The 16,560-nt window shown below is 40.5% G+C and overlaps 2 protein-coding genes across 2 annotated transcripts in view; one reads left to right on the top strand and one right to left on the bottom strand.

The window, feature by feature from the left end:
• The window catches only part of MORN5 (MORN repeat containing 5), a 33,787-nt gene extending 32,655 nt beyond the window's left edge, over positions 1–1,132 (bottom strand). Inside the window, exon 1 of the mRNA XM_012771783.3 lies at positions 950–1,132. Coding sequence (XP_012627237.1) covers positions 950–996 — 47 coding nt within the window. The 5' untranslated portion in view covers positions 997–1,132. The remainder of the gene's footprint in view (positions 1–949) is intronic.
• A 38-nt stretch (positions 1,133–1,170) lies between these two features.
• NDUFA8 (NADH:ubiquinone oxidoreductase subunit A8) lies at positions 1,171–16,280 on the top strand. The gene is made up of 4 exons (XM_012771782.2): positions 1,171–1,350; positions 7,864–8,027; positions 11,219–11,384; positions 15,960–16,280. Exons 1-4 carry the CDS (start codon positions 1,300–1,302, stop codon positions 16,095–16,097), a joined length of 519 nt encoding a protein of 172 aa, XP_012627236.1. The 5' UTR covers positions 1,171–1,299; the 3' UTR covers positions 16,098–16,280.
• The last annotated feature ends 280 nt before the right edge of the window (positions 16,281–16,560 follow it).

The raw sequence follows: 16,560 nt of genomic DNA, 5'->3' as shown, positions 1-16,560 counted from the left end.
CCTGTGAAGTCAGAAAGCCCTGGAATCTCACCAACCTGTGAATACAGAGTTGGATTCCACCAAAATCTTGCCCTTCATCCCTTCTCCATTTCCATGGCCCCGAGGTAGGAGTGCTTCACACTCCCAACAACTAGCAGTTGTTTGGCAATCCACTTCACCTTGCTCAGCCTCAGTTTCCCCAGCTATAAAAACAGAGATTCCACCTTCTTCATCCAGGATGGCTGGCAAGGAAGAGTAGCTATCTCTGTGTTTGTCTGCTTTTTCCTACTGGAGCACTTCCCATGCGGAATTGTGGCTATCTGTGTCGTGTTTACTTGCCCCACTACATTTGAATAAACTTTTTGAGAGCACGGATTGTGCCAGAGACGAGTTCAGGGTCTGGTACTTGGTAGACACTCCACATTGTTGAACCAAATAGCTTTTACTACTGGTGCATTACTGTGATTTATATCTCTAGTCTTCTAGAATAATCCCTAGATTGTGACCCCCTATAGGGAAGACACCTGTGGAATCAGATTAGCCACAGTCCCTCTTCCCCAGTCTCCATGTTTGTTTTCATAGCATTTATCACTACCTGTTATTATTTTCTCATTTATTTGTTCATTGACAATGAACTAGATTATAAACTCCATGAGATCAAAGGCCAATCCCTTGAGGAAAAAAAAGAAATAAAAAAGAAATAAAAAATAAACTCCATGAGAACAAGGATCTTGAAATTTTTAATATTCTTATCCCCAGATCCAAAACTGATAGATAGCACACACACACACACACACATACGGAATGCATGGATCTCAGCTCTGCTGCTTATTAGGTATATATGGTCCTTGAGCAAGTTCCCTGGGCAAGTTTGTGAGTGTGTGGTACAAGGTCCTTCGCAGACGCAAAAAGACAGGGTCTTTCCTAGTCACAGATACTCAAGACGTAGTGAATCAAACGAGGCCCTTACCTCCCATCTACAAAGTCCCCGATATATTGGCTCCCAGTGTACTGCATGGCGCCTGCTTCTATAATAGTTTCCAGACGTTGGGATCCGGAGTCTCAGTGGTTGCAGCCTCACTATGACAACCGGGAGGGATGGGCGGAGCCGACGCGAAGCCCCGCCCCGCGGGGCTCGCAGAGCTTCCTGGCATTGCGCACGCTCTCTCGCCTCACGGTTGGGCAGAGCAGTGCGCCTGCGTGCCGCCGGCTGCGCATGCGCAGGCGCTGTGTGGCCTCGCCGGTGTTGGAAAGGGGAGTTCAAGGAGACCGGGGCGACGCGGTTGACGGCGCTTCGTCAGAGTTTGGGCTGCAGCCGTCATGCCGGGGATAGTGGAGCTACCCACTCTAGAGGAGCTGAAAGTGCAGGAGGTGAGGCTCGTCCGGAGGACAGGCAAGCGTGGCATAGGGCTTGGGCCTAGCCCTTCCCGGGCCTGGGCCCAGCCCTGCTTCGCCTCTGCGGACCCTGGGCCCCGGGTCTCTCTCCCCCGCCCTCCAGCGCATGCACGGGGCACCCCGGACGTCGCCTCCACAGCCTTGGGAGTCGTCCCCCCCGCACCACCCGGTCGCATCCGGCAGTGGCTCTAGAACCCTGTCCACACAGCGACCTGCTTCTTCCGTGAATAGTAATGGTACTTTTTACTAAGCACCAGCCAGGGTCACTTAGTTTACGTTGCTTAATCCTCAGAGCTTCCTTCCTGCGAAGCGAGTGTACAGTTCTAGGTGCTCACAGTCAAGGGAGAGAGACAGTCACCTTAAAGTGGTGTCATCGGTGCAGAGTGCATTAGAGCGGAGGCAGGAAGCCGCGGGAAAATGAGATATTGGAGAGTAAATTTACTCATAGCCTTGGGAAGGTCTTTGGTAACAGGACACATTTAAAGCATTCGTTTATTCAAGAGATACTTGAATAACTACCACGTGCACATACACTGGAAAGTAAGAGATACACTTCCTACTCTCAGAGTTTGTAATCTGGTGAGGAGACAGACACATAAAGAGGCAGTTACAGTATCATGTAGTTAGTGCTGTGAGAAGTGAAGACATAATTATAGCTAATATGATCAAGCCTTTTCCAGAAGCCAGGCAGGATGCTGATTACTTTACATGCATTAATTCATTGACTTCCTCCCTGCCACACTGTAAAGTAGAACATATGTGTGTGTGTATGTCTATATATTAATCAAATTGATCTTTCCATGTTGTAGATGAGGAAATAGGCCCTCAGAATAAGCCCTGAGATTTGCCCAAGGTCACATAGCTCCTAAGCGGTAGAGCTGGAATGTGAACCCAGTTCTGATTTTAAAACCCATGCTTTTTAACTACGGTGTTATGGGCAAAAGTTCAAAAGAGTAAGAAGGCTTAGCAGAACCTTGTGTGTTTAGGGAGCCAAGTGCTGTTTGAGGTGACCTAAGCGTTGGTGGGAAGCAGCAGGTGCTGATTGTGGAGCTGTACCTTGGGCTGAGATAGGGTTTGGAGGCAACTTCAACAAGGCCAGACCAAGCAGTTGGATTTTATCCGGTGAGTGAGGTGGTGGGAAGAGGCGGAAGGCTTTAAGGCTGATGAATGTGGTGGCAGGCCTGGGTAGTAGAAAGAACAGGCTATATTAAAGGAGAAGGAAGGCAAGACTAAAAATTAAGTGTCAGAAATTGTATACCAGACACTTTGTTAAGTGTTTTTTCCTTCATTACTTAATGTAATATTCTTTTATGTCTATGAGAATGGCAACTATTATTTTCCTCAGATAAGGAAATTATTAGCTATATTCAGGGACTTGATAATAAAGTGACATTTACTATAGGGTGGAAGGAGGGTTGCTACCATGGAGCCAGTTGATCTTTTGTTTCTTGCCCCTCTGTGTCACTCTGTTAATCTTGAATTGCTGTATTTTTTGTTGGAATTTTAATTTGGTTCAACAAACATCTGAGGTTCTATTTCATTCAGATGTTCTATATCTGGAATAAATTTGCCTTACTGAATTGAGATACAAATAATTACATAAACTAAAACATAAGAGAAAGTATGATTAAATACTATGAAAGAAGGGCAGACAAGATTTAAGAAAATAGGATTTGAAGTTGGATCTAGATTAGTTATCTAAGTGTGACTGGTAGGCCATCTTGATTAGTGGATTTTAGCATTTGCAGACACAGTTATTTGTAAGGTGAGGTGATTACAGCTGTAGAATTATCTGAGGCTATAAAGGGAATAGAGAAGGCACTTTGGGGGCATAATACAAGACATGGCTAAGTGGCATTTGAAGAATGGCATTTATGGGCGGAGATGGAGTGCACTCTCTAAATGAGGGTAAGATCTGAGCGAAGGTAAGGAGATGGGAAAATGCAGGTGGCCAAAAAGGGGTTCTGGGCATAGTGGGTTCAGTGTTTTCAGAAAACAGCAAATAGTCCCTTTTTGAAGTGTTGTGGGTGAGAAGGCTGGCAAGATAGTTTGGGTCCAGAAGGCTTTGAATACTCAGTAATAAGTTCAGGCTTTATTCCGCTGTTAAGGCTGAATCCTTTGAGGGTTTGGTTGCCATTATAATTTAATAGTAGAGTAAAATAAGAATTGTCATTTAGGAAGAAGATACCCCAGCAGCTCCAAAGAATGTTTTGAAGAGAGGAAAAGAAAAGCAGGGAGATTAATCTCTGTTGCTGTTAAAAAAATTGAGAAAGGTATTAATGACCCCAACCTAATTGGTGACTGTGCTTACAAAGAGGAAAGAAAAAGTATATCTAGAATTGATCAGACTTAGCAATGGATTAGATATTGAAGGCAGGAATCAATGTCAGATTTGCAACCTAACAATAGGACTGGGGAAGCCAGAAGAAAGGGCAGGATTGGGTAGCAGGTTAAACACATTTTGAACCTCCTTGACTTAGGAGTTATGACACATTCCCATTGAAAAAGTAGTTAGGCCGGGCGCTGTGGCTCACGCCTGTAATCCTAGCTCTTGGGAGGCCGAGGCGGGCGGATTGCTCAAGGTCAGGAGTTCAAAACCAGCCTGAGCAAGAGCGAGACCCCGTCTCTACTATAAATAGAAAGAAATTAATTGGCCAACTGATATATATATATAAAAAATTAGCCGGGCATAGTGGCGCATGCCTGTAGTCCCAGCTACTCGGGAGGCTGAGGCAAAAGGATCACTGGAGCCCAGGAGTTTGAGGTTGCTGTGAGCTAGGCTGACGCCATGGCACTCACTCTAGCCTGGACAACAAAGCGAGACTCTGTCTCAAAAAAAAAAAAAAAAAGAAAAAGAAAAAGTAGTCAGAAGTTTTGGGCTGGAAATTCCTTGGGCACACTGATAATTTTGAGTAAAAATAAAAATAATAGCTAATATTTATGATGTACTTTGTGCTAGGCACTGTTCTTATTTTTTTTTTTTTTTTTTTTTTGAGACAGAGTCTCACTTTGTTGTCCAGGCTAGAGTGAGTGCCGTGGCGTCAGCCTAGCTCACAGCAACCTCAAACTCCTGGGCTCGAGTGATCCTTCTGCCTCAGCCTCCCGAGTAGCTGGGACTACAGGCATGTGCCACTATGCCCGGCTAATTTTTTTTATATATATATATCAGTTAGCCAATTAATTTCTTTCTGTTTATAGTAGAGACGGGGTCTCGCTCTTGCTCAGGCTGGTTTTGAACTCCTGACCTTGAGCAATCCGCCCGCCTCTGCCTCCCAAGAGCTAGGATTACAGGCGTGAGCCACAGCGCCCGGCCTGTTCTTATTTTTTAATGTATTAACTAATCTTCATAACAGTTTTATAAAATAAGTATTCTCTATTTTACATAAGTTAAGGAAAATATAAGGCATGGTATAAATTAGTTACTACAAAAAGAGGTGCAGACATAGTTTAAGGAAGCAAGAACGGGACTAGGAGATTGATTGGCTATAGATTGTGACTTTCTCTGTCTCACTTGCAACACCTGCAGACTATAATCCTGCTGTGCAGTGAGACTGTTGTGAGAATAAATGAAGAAGGATGTTGAATTCGATGTTCTTTGAGACAAAGAGAGCTGAATGAATTTGAGAGGGTATTCACGGTAAGCAGCTGTGAAAGGATGTTGTTTCTGTTGGAATTCATCAGTCTTAGTGAAGAAGCAGGTGAGGGGATATGGTGACATTTCAAGTTCTTTGCCACCTCAGTGATGGTGACGTAAAGGGGAAAAGCCTGATTGGAGGTCACAATCTCTGAGTTCCAGTTCTGGGGTTGCTGCTGACCTGCTGTATCCTCTCAAGCACATCTCTTTCTTTCATGGGTTAAGAAATAGATTCAATGAGTGGCTCTCATCCTTGATTTCCCTGTGACAGGGATGGTGGTTTACATGTTCAGCGACATGGGTATACATGTTCATTTTGATTAAGATCTTCGCTTTGTAGGGAAGTAAAACAAATAATGCTGCAGGCTTTTTTGGGCATGATAGCCATAGGCATTTGAATAATTAAATCAGCTATTTAAAGATATTTTAAGGCATTTGATAAGGAAGTCAATATAGCTAACTGAATTTTTAAAATATATTAAGCTTTAAAATAAGTGTGAGTGTTGATTTATTTATTTATTTATTTTTATTGAGACAGAGTCTCACTTTGTTGTTCAGGCTAGAGTGAGTGCCATGGCATCAGCCTAGCTCACAGCAACCTCAATCTCTTGGGCTCAAGTGATCCTACTGCCTCAACCTCCCAAGTAGCTGGGACTACAGGCATGCGCTACCATGCCCAGCTAATTTTTTGTATATATATTTTTGGTTGGTCAATTAATTTCTTTCTATTTTTAGTAGAGACGGGGTCTTGCTCTTGCTCAGGCTGGTTTTGAACTCCTGACCTTGAGAGATCTGCCTGCCTTGGCCTCCCAGAGTGCTAGGATTATAGGCGTGAGCCACCGCACTCAGCCTGAGTGTTGATTTCTATTCTCCCAGCTGTTTATAGGTAATAAAGCAAGCAAATGTGTGCTACTCAATTAAATAAATTTTTATTTTCAAAAACTTTAATGTAAAAACTTTACAGATTTTTAACATAAATTTATTAGAATCATCATGGCAAATTTCACTTACATTATAACTTTACCTATGCTTTGATAATTGTAAAGTTGTAACTTTAGTAGACATAGTCATAAATTCTCTTCTATTGTGTATAGATGAATTACTCTTCATGTTTCCTTGCGTTTTATCTTATATAACATAGCTGTGTAAAGTGCATTAAAAATAAAATAGACCATTCTCATATAAAAATTCTTAGTTTTGCAAATCAAATCCAGTAGTGTATTAAAGCATAATACACTATGATAGACTAGGTAGTATTCTAGAAATACAGTGGGTCAGTTTTAGATAATCTGTTAATGCTCTGTGTTACCCTTATAGATTAATAAAAAGCCTAAAATTTCAGTTTTTCCTGGTGGAGAAAACAGCAACAGTAAAGCAAAACCAATTAGGATTAGAAGGAAACTTCCTTAGCAAGGAAGATCTAAACAACTGTACACCAGATGTCAACAGCACATATCCTACCAAACTATGCTTTAAAGTTTATAAAAAGGCAAGGTTGCCACTGTCATTGCTGTTCATCTGAATTACCCTGGAGGATTTGGTTAGAGCAATAAGATAGGAAAAGAGAATAAGAAGAAAAAAGATATAAATAACAGAAAGGAAGGAAAACAGTTTGTCTTTGTAAATGGTAGTTTAGTTTTTCTGTTAATTCTCTTGAGTTTTGTATCAGAACTACAAGAGTTCAGTAAGGGCAATGTGTAAACAATAAACAGTTTGAAAATCTAATAAACAAAAATATCCCATTTATGTAGTATCAGAAATGGTAAAATACTTAGGAATAAACAAGAAATGCGCAAGGTTCCTATACGTTAGTGACCGCTGATGATAGTTTATATAAGATAATTAGGGAAAGGGTCTCTGGGGACATGAAATTTGAGCAGAGACCTAATATTATAGAAGTGCCCATTGCCCCCTAATTTAATGTATAAGTAAATCCAATGCAATTGAAGTGCAAATTAAATTGGGGTCAGTGTTCATCTGAAAGAATAGCCAAGACAATTTTGAAAAGGAAGGATGAGGAGGATGGTTCTCCCAGGTCACAAAATGTTCTGTTAAGTTACAGTCATTAAAACATTGTGTTGTTGGTATAGGAAAAGATAGTGCAGAAAAGAGGCTGGCAGGACCCTTGCTGCAGTAGCGATTAGATAGACCCTGGACTGTTTGCAGTCCTCTGTGAGCTAACTGCAACTACCCCATGTTTCTTCTCAAGAAAACCTACTGAAAGTGAGTGATAGAGACTGGGTTGGCAACCTTGGAGATGCTCTAAGTTGTTATTTTTTAAAATTTGCAGCTCCGAATAGTTTTTGCAGAAAAATAAAAAATAAAATTTGCAGGTTTTAGTACTTTATTATTAGTTAGAATAACTTGCTTTCTACATGTGCTTTCTTATCCTTTCCAGTCTCTCATCTTCTGTGATTCTCTAGTCCTTCGGGAATTTTCTGTATCCTTATACTATTAATTTTATTCCTGTAGCAGAAACTGAGCAAAGTTCCCCAGAGTTGGTTCCTTACCCTACATCCCAGAAGCCTCTTGTCCTTCACAGCCATTCTCTCTACCATGAATATCTAAAGATTCTATTAGGCTACCATTTCTTCATCTCTCAAAAGGGGATAATAATATCAACTTAATGATATTATTGTAAAGGTGAAGAAAACAATGTACGTGAAAGAGTTTCATGGTCTCTAAAGCACTGTAGATCGTAAAGAATTATTTTGACAGCTCCCAGTCTTCAATTTTCTTGGTAAAGTCAGAACAGTGCCACCTTTGTGTTCTCTGTTCTGACCAGCATGAGGTAAAGTAGAGAAAGTGATCTTCTGGCTCACAGTCTGTGGTCTCGTCCATCTTTCCTTTCCCAGGTGAAAGTGAGTTCTGCTGTGCTTAAAGCTGCGGCCCATCACTATGGAGCTCAGTGTGATAAGCCCAACAAGGAGTTCATGCTCTGCCGCTGGGAAGAGAAGGATCCGAGGCGGTGTTTAAATGAAGGCAAGCTGGTCAACCAGTGTGCTTTGGACTTCTTTAGGTAAGAATCTTTTGGTATCAATGCCTACCTGGTTGAAACATCAAGATATTCTTAAATGAATATAATAATCCAGCTAATAAGGTGGAAGGATAATTTTAGTAGCAAGTGCATAGACTTTGAAATCAGATAGATCAAGGTAAACAATCAATGGTATTGTTTTTTTTTTTTTTTTTTTGAGACAGAGTCTCGCTTTGTTGCCCAGGCTAGAGTGAGTGCCGTGGCGTCAGCCTAGCTCACAGCAACCTCAAACTCCTGGGCTCAAATGATCCTTCTGCCTCAGCCTCCCGGGTAGCTGGGACTACAGGCATGCGCCACCATGCCCGGCTAATGTGGTATTGTTTTTATTTTGTTTTTATTATCTGGCAAGTTCTTTAATCTCCATGAATCTTAATTTCTAAATTGTAAAATAATATCTATCTTATACAGTATTGCCACAAAAAATTTGAAAAGGCACATTAAAAACAACTCAGCACAGTGCTTGTCAGCCGGCATTCGCTAAAGTCACTGTAGAACACTATGATGATGGAAAGAAAAGTGCGTTCAGAGTCAGATTTTAGGTAGACCACTGTGCTTGATAAAAAATCTACATTGTGTAATTGTAGAAAAATGTTTTAACAACCATATTAGTAAAAACTCTATTAAAAGGGTTATAGAAACTCCATTTAAAGGGAATTGGCTCTTGTAACTGTAAAGTCCAGAAACAGACCTGGCATCAGGCAGGCTTAGATTCAAGGGCTTAAATAATTTCACAACTACTTATGTCTTTTTGCCTCTCCTCTTCTTCCCACAATCTTAGTTTTTGCGTTTTCTCTGTTAACCTCATTTTCAAAGAGACTCTACTTGCTTAGCAAACCTAGACAAAGAGTGCCATTTCTCCAGAAGTGAGCAGAGGTTCCTGGACGGAATCTGATTCTCCTGGCTGGCCGACCTTGTATGCATGTCATTGAACCAGTTGTGCTTTAGGAGATAAAATGCTCTGATTGGTCAGGCCTGAGCGGGGAGTAGACTTAGCTTCATCCAAACCACATTGCTGAGAGACAGGGAGGGATTGTTCCCCAAAGGAGAATTAGAAGGATGTTATAGAAGAATAGGGAATGAATGCTGGCTAGGCAAAAACCACAGATGTCCACTATAGTGACGTTTGAGGAAAAAAATCAAAATACCTTAGCACAATAGCTGCTTTCCTTCTCTCTTGCTTCTGCTGTCTTTGTCTCCACTTGAAGATATTTTTGTGGTTATAATTATAGCATGTATACATTTAAAAATTCATTGTTCACTTGAAACTATTGGAAACATTCTTTCAAGTTGCTATATAGTCTTCATAATCATTGGTTTTTAATGGCTATGTAATATTCCATTAGTGGATAAACCAACCATAATATACCTGACCAATTCTTATTGTACATGATTGTTGATTGTTCTTAGCAAACATTCACCAGATTTTGATTTTTTTTTTTTTTTTGATAAATCTGCAGTGGTATCTTTGTGTATAGATCTTTTTCATCTTTTAACTAATTTTTGGCATACATTTCTTAGCAGTGAGATTATTCTATAAAATGCTTTAAGCATTATTTATGGCTTTTTAACTTTATTGCCTTTTTTTTTTAAGTTGGGTCAATTTATGCTATTCTCAGCACTGTTCTCTGGAATGCATATTATTTAAATATTTGTTAGGTGCAAATTGTATTTTGTTATGCTTGAATTTACATTGATTTGATTGCTAGTAAGATTGAATTTGTGTGCTTATTTATTTTAAAAAAATTTATTTTCTGCTGGGCATGGTGACTCATGTCTGTTGCTCGGGAGGCTGAGGTGAGAGGGTTGCTTGAAGCCATGAGTTTGAGATCCCTTCTCTAAAAATAAAAATAAGTTTTTTCTTATTTTCTAAGAGAACTTTGGCAAAGCAGATGTAGTACATTTTAAGGGGGAAGTGTTTGGATTTCACAAATTCCCAAAGTCCCTAACTGCCTCCATGAGAGGAATTTCTCACTGCTAAAGTTGTTTATCATAGGCATTAGTAGATAATTGTCTGTTAGGTGTGGGTGACAAGGCCCTAAATAGGAGTCTTTACTACTAAAATAGTGGTTTGCAACCCTTCTGCTACAGCATTTTGGAGGAATACAAAACTCCCATCGGAAGTGGTAGCTTTTTACCAGAATGATTTTTCAAGAGGTTAGGTGAGTACAGGTTATGCTTAGAGTAACTGGAAGAGATACCTAAGAAACTGGTGACATTGGTGGACTCCCAAGTGGGGAACTGAGTGGCTCTCAGGCAGGAATGGAGAGCAGATTTTTCATTACATACATCCTTAGACCATCTCTGAGATTCTTCCTTCCTGAGACATGTTAAACAAGAGATTCCTGGAGTATGGCAAGTAAGTACTTGATAATTGTTATTCCTTTGGGGGAAGGAGCTGCTCTGAATTTCTTCCACTGCCTCAAATATGGCTTTTACATAAAATGATGGTATTTTACTCTTGTTTGAATTTGCATTTATTTTATTACTAGCAGGGTTGAATGATACGAAAAGGGGAATTTTGCAAAATAACTGAAGCTTATCCCTTTTATACACAAAAGTTAACATTTTCCCCAGACATTTTCGATAGCCACAAAATGAATTATATGCTACCCTGCTTCTTAACAGAGAGCACCAAATGTAATTTAACTTTCTTCTTGATAACAAGGATTAATTTCTATTTTTGTTCAGTGCATTACTAGAAAGAGGACCTTGAGCTTTTGAGGAGTGGAGGGCAGTTACGCTGATCCCAGGATCTTCTGCTTGTTAGTCTGTGTATTTGCTTTTTATAATTCTGTCTCCTTCTTTGCCATTGCCTGGGACTTCTATCAGCATGCCCACCTCTGATTATGTTGATAGTTGATAGTCTTTACAATTGGATCTAAAGAAAAAGATAAATAAGCCCCAAGTGAGGAGTAAAATACATGTGCCTTAAGCTATCAATTCTTGCTGATGAGGAAATTAGATTTTTTTTTCCTCAGAAATCTTTTTTGTTTACTTATCGGTTCTCAACTTGAGGACACTGAAGTTGTCTTGTAAGTGAGGTTAGAGTATTCACTCCCATACCTTTTAAAAAACAAGGCTATATATTTGAGATCTGTACCTATTTTTTGTCCACTTTTCTGTTTTTTCATTGTTTTGCAAAGAGCTGCCCCTAACCTAGCCTTCTTTTCCAGGCAGATAAAGCGTCACTGTGCAGAGCCTTTTACAGAATATTGGACCTGCATTGATTATTCCGGCCAGCAGCTATTTCGTTACTGTCGCAAACAGCAGGCAAAGTTTGACGAGTGTGTGCTGGACAAACTGGGCTGGGTGCGGCCTGACCTGGGAGAACTGTCAAAGGTAAAAAAGTCTCCTACTGGAAGTCTCACTCTGACTCAGGGCTGGAATGAAGGCAGGAGGTGGTCAGAAGAGGCTCTCTGAATACAGATATGCAAACTCCAAATTTACCAAACAGATTGATTAGGTAGTACTTACATACAATCCAGATGATTTTTTTTTTAGGAGAAAGATTCCTTCAAATAGATCTTCCCACATGTATAGATTTGTTTCTGGTTAATTAGGTAGTAGAGCAGAAGGGAGTAGAGAAGGATAAACAAAAGTGTTAGTGAAACACTGTCAGTTGAAAACATCATTGAGGTTATTGTGGAATTCAGTGGATAAATAGGATTAGGGTTATGTGACAATATTTGGGAACATATCTAAGATTTAAAAGGAGCATGCCTGTATTTTAAAAAGTGTGTTTTTCTACTCTTTCTCCTGTATTTCTTATCTTAGTTGTGACATCACCATCTGTTGAAACATCAGAGCTAGAAACCTGAATGTCTTTATTCTACACTCCCCATTCTTTTTTAATCTGTATAGTCATCACTTTGTATAGATTAGCATCTCCTGGAATATTTTTTGCATCCTGTCACCATACTTACTGTGTTATTTTATTCTCGAATTAGAGTTAACTTGGGCTATGTGAATTTCTGGAAGAGGAGGGTGGATCAATTTGAGCTTTAGAACACAGTGCATTCTCTGATTGAAGAATTTAGGATAAAGTTACAGCTTCATGATAGGAGTGATCTGTGTGGAAAATAAATCATATATCACTTTGTTTTTAAAAACTTTAAAATAATTTCCCACTGCTTGCAAGTTAAAGCATCTCCTCTATGTCATGGCATATAGGCCCTTTGTGATCTGACCCATCTGTGCTTCTTGAGCCTCAGCCCTCTTCATTCCCTCTGGGGCAGCACAGGTAGAAAGATGCTGAGAAAAATTCAGGTTTGAAAAATTCAGGAGACAGTAGATTTGAATCTTGCTTCCACTACTTAATTGCTATGGGATGTTGAACAAATTGCTTTATATTTCCTGTCCTATTGCATCTATAAAATGGGGCCAGGAATAATCCATATTTTTCTGTGAGGTTTACTTAGAGAGCCTATGTGAATCCCTAGCATAGTGTTTGGGCACATAGGTCCATAATTAATGTTAGTTCCCCTCTTTTTGTGTATAGCGTCTGTTAATACATAAGCTTGGTGTCATAAGTAGAGTTATGGCTTAGCCCATGTTTTGTGTGTGTGTCTGGCATGATTACCTTTACCTTCAGATATCTTCTTCTGAAACACTGAATACATTATTTGGCTTAGCCCATGTTTTGTGTGTGTGTCTGGCATGATTACCTATACCTTCAGATATCTTCTTCTGAAACACTGAATACATTATTTTATTTTATTTTTTATTTTTGAGACAGAGTCTTGCTTTGTTGCCCAGGCTAGAGTGAGTGCCGTGGCATCAGCCTAGCTCACAGCAACCTCAAACTCCTGGGCTCAAGCAATCCTGCTGCCTCAGCCTCCTGAGTAGCTGGGACTATAGGCGTGTGCCACCATACCCGGCTAATTTTTTCTATATATATTAGTTGGCCAATTAATTTCTTTCTATTTATAGTAGAGACAGGGACTCGCTCTTGCTCAGGCAAGAATCATCAACTTTAAAGTAATGTGTTCAGGCCAGGCATGGTGGCTCAGGCCTGTAATCCTAGCACTCGGGGAGGCCGAGGTGGGCGGATTGCTTGAGGTCAGGAGTTCGAAACCAGCCTGAGCAAGAGCGAGTCCCTGTCTCTACTATAAATAGAAAGAAATTAATTGGCCAACTAATATATATAGAAAAAAAAATTAGCCGGGCATGGTGGCGCATGCCTGTAGTCCCAGCTACTCGGGAGGCTGAGGCAGCAGGACCGCTTGAGCCCATGGGTTTGAGGTTCCTGTGAGCTAGGCTGATGCCACGGCACTCACTCTAGCCTGGGCAACAAAGGGAGACTTTGTCTCAAAAAAAAACAAACAACAAAAAAATAAAGTTGATGATTCTAAGTTGGAAAGAGATGGAACTTATACATGTAACAAAATTACCTGTTCTCATTTCTAACTCATGAAGGGAGAATTAATGAGTCATGCTATTAAGAAAGGATATTTATTCCTGAATCTTCGTATTAATATATTTTTTAAAAACTCTGTAAAATAAAAAAGTATTGTTGTCCTAACTCTTTTCAAAACCATATTTCTTTAAGAGGATTATTATTTTAGTTATATTTAAATTCAGTATCCAGTTCCTTTCTCTTATTTATTTATTTGTTTGTTTGTTTGTTTGTTTGTTTGTTTTTTTGAGATAGAGTCTCACTCTGTTGCCCAGGCTAGAGTGCTGTGGCGTCAGCCTAGCTCAAAGCAACCTCAAACTCCTGGGCTCAAGTGATCCTTCTGCCTCAGCCTCCCAAGTAGCTGGGACTACAGGCATGTGCCACCATGCCTGGCTAATTTTTTATATATATTTTTAGTTGGCCAATTAATTTCTTTCTATTTTTAGTAAAAACAGGCTCTCACTCTTGTTTAGGCTGGTTTTGAACTCCTGACCTTGAGCAATCTGCCCACCTCGGCCTCCCAGAGTGCTAGGGTTATAGGTGTGAGCCACCGCACTCAGCCTCCAGTTTCTTTCTAGAAATGTGATTATCAGCTGCATAAAGCCTAAATTTTAGCTTTATTCACTTTTGCATTCTCTTCCCACTGGATTACCCTTCTCTCTTACATTCCCCTGGTGAATTCTTACTCGTCCACTCTCAGCTGAGGTGTCATGTCTGTCTTTAAAGTTTCTGACTTTCCTAGGCAGAATTGCTTTTTCTCACCCATAATTCTATCATCCTGATAATAGCAAAGTAATTTTATAGAGTATCTACTATACATCAGGTATTTTATGTATATTATCCTACTTCATTCCAATAACTCTGTGAGCTACTAATCGCCCCATTTTATAGACAGGAAATTGAAGGATAAGTAGGCTGCCCCAAATCACTTATCTGGTATTTAGTTTGACTATATCCCTCTGCTCCTTTTCTTTTTGGGGGATGGTGCAGAAGAGGAAGTTGCTTTTCTGTTTCCTCAAAAATTTGTCATTGAAAGGAGTCCTTAATTACTGCGAAGTTTGAGAAACTATTTCCTAGATTTATTTCATAAATACCTTGAATTTCTTAAAGGAGCTTCAGATATCAGCCAGAGGCATTAGGAATTACTGTTAAACATTAAGGAACCTTTAGTGATCTGTAATCATGGCAGGGAGATGGAAAAGCTGTTTCAAAAGCAAATAAACAAAAAGCCACTCTGGACTGGAAGACTTGGGCTCCAGCTCTAGCTCTGACATTACTATGTATCTTTACCTGAAGCAAGCCAAATTCCATGGTCTTCATCTGTGAACTAGAGATGATAATGCCTCATAGAGTGACTATAATAAAAATTGTGTGACTGTATACCTGAAAGCTCTGTTCACAATAAATGGTTTCTGAATTCATACATCTAGGAAGATGAATCTGGTCATATTATATGGGGTGGCTTAGAGTAACAGTCAGAAGACTGTTGATAACTATGGCCTTATGTCTTCTCACTTATTTGGGACTGTTTCTTTATCTTTAAAATGAGGACAGTTTTTGCTGGCTTTGATTGAGATCTTTGTGACTATCGGGATAACGTGAGTGTTACTGTCTTCTGTCTCCCTGTTGCAGTTCGGTACTTCATCTCTCCTGGCCTATTGGCTCAGCTCCCTCCTTCTAGTCTCACCTCTCCAGGCTAGCTTCTATTCCTTCTGGCCTACAGATGTGGTTTGCTTATCATTCAAAGGCCTTTATCGTCTGGCCCCTGTCTACCAGCGTAGTGTGGTGTTAGAAAGCATAGGTGTTGGAGTAGGCAGATCTGGCTTTGTGTACTAGTTCTTCCACTGTTAGCTAGGGGGCCTCAGAGAACCTCTGCAAGATGGCCTCCCAGGAGTGTGAAAATGGGTGGAATAATGTGCCCAGCGTCATTTCTAATAAGTGCTTGGTTAGGTGCTTCATCTCCCTCCATTCTTCATGTAGCCTTCGCTTTGACCATTCAAGAGACATGCCTCTCTGTCTTCGTATGTACTGTTTGTACTTGCAGTGTCTTTTCCTCGCTCATCTTCCTGGCTAGCTCCTGCTCAAACTTCAAGATTAAGCTAAATGTTCCTCTTCGGAAATAGTCCAAGCTACTAGCCTTCAGGGCGAGTTAGATGTGCAGAGTCCTTGCTCCTATAACATGCAGTTCATGTCTCCATGGCCATTAGGTAATATGGTAGTTAGGAAGTCTTGATTGACGTTCTTGTCTGTCTCCCTCACTAGACTGTCAACTCCTTGAGGACAGTGGGTATATCTTGTTCCCTTCAGTATCTCTAGCTTCTATCATGTGGAATGACATAAAGTAGGCTGTCCTGAGTGTTTATTCAAGATTAATGAGTCTGAACGTGATTTTCTGGGGCTTTAAGTCAGGGAGCTCTTGGGGCAGCAGGAGCAGAGAGGAGACACCAGGAGGCAAGTTTAGTCACAGACTCCTCCAGCCTAACTTCAAACTCTGCTTCCTCCTTCTTCACTCTTCCCAGGTCACCAAAGTGAAAACAGACCGACCTTTACCAGAGAATCCCTATCACTCGAGACCGAGACCAGAACCCAACCCTGAGATCGACGATGATCTGAAGCCTGCTATACATGGCAGCCGCTTTTATTTCTGGACCAAGTGAAGATGGGTCTGTGGCCCACCCTCAGTCACGCGCCCAGATGACGACTTATGGAAATGCCCGTGCAGTTTGCATTGGCTGATAGTGTGTTCTTTCCGGGATCACAAACGTTAACAAAAAAGTTAATTTATGTGACTTGGCAGTTATTCTATACCATTTCCTGTCCATTAAAAATTTTAAAGGAAACAGTTGTATTTTATTATGTTTTATGTAACCTTTTGGCCTTTAAAGATGACTTCCCTTTGCTTTTTCTTCTTATGGTCCTGCCTGTTGCTCTTGCCTTGCTTTAAGTAGGCACTCACCAGTGTGGCAGGGGAGCCACGTGAGATCATGGAGAAATGACTGTGTAAAGGAAAGGCTTTGTTACCTGAGAGTGTGTCTGTGTTCACACATTTTGAGGTCTCAACTCTTTCCTCCTGTCCAGCATCTCAGGCAAATAGATTTCCCTAAAGGTCATACAAGGAAA

This window comes from Microcebus murinus, chromosome 12, assembly GCF_040939455.1.
Source record: "Microcebus murinus isolate Inina chromosome 12, M.murinus_Inina_mat1.0, whole genome shotgun sequence".
NCBI classification, from domain to species: domain Eukaryota; kingdom Metazoa; phylum Chordata; class Mammalia; order Primates; family Cheirogaleidae; genus Microcebus; species Microcebus murinus.
The sequence above is the reverse complement of the archived record's forward strand: the minus strand, read 5'-3'. Positions and strand labels throughout refer to the sequence as shown.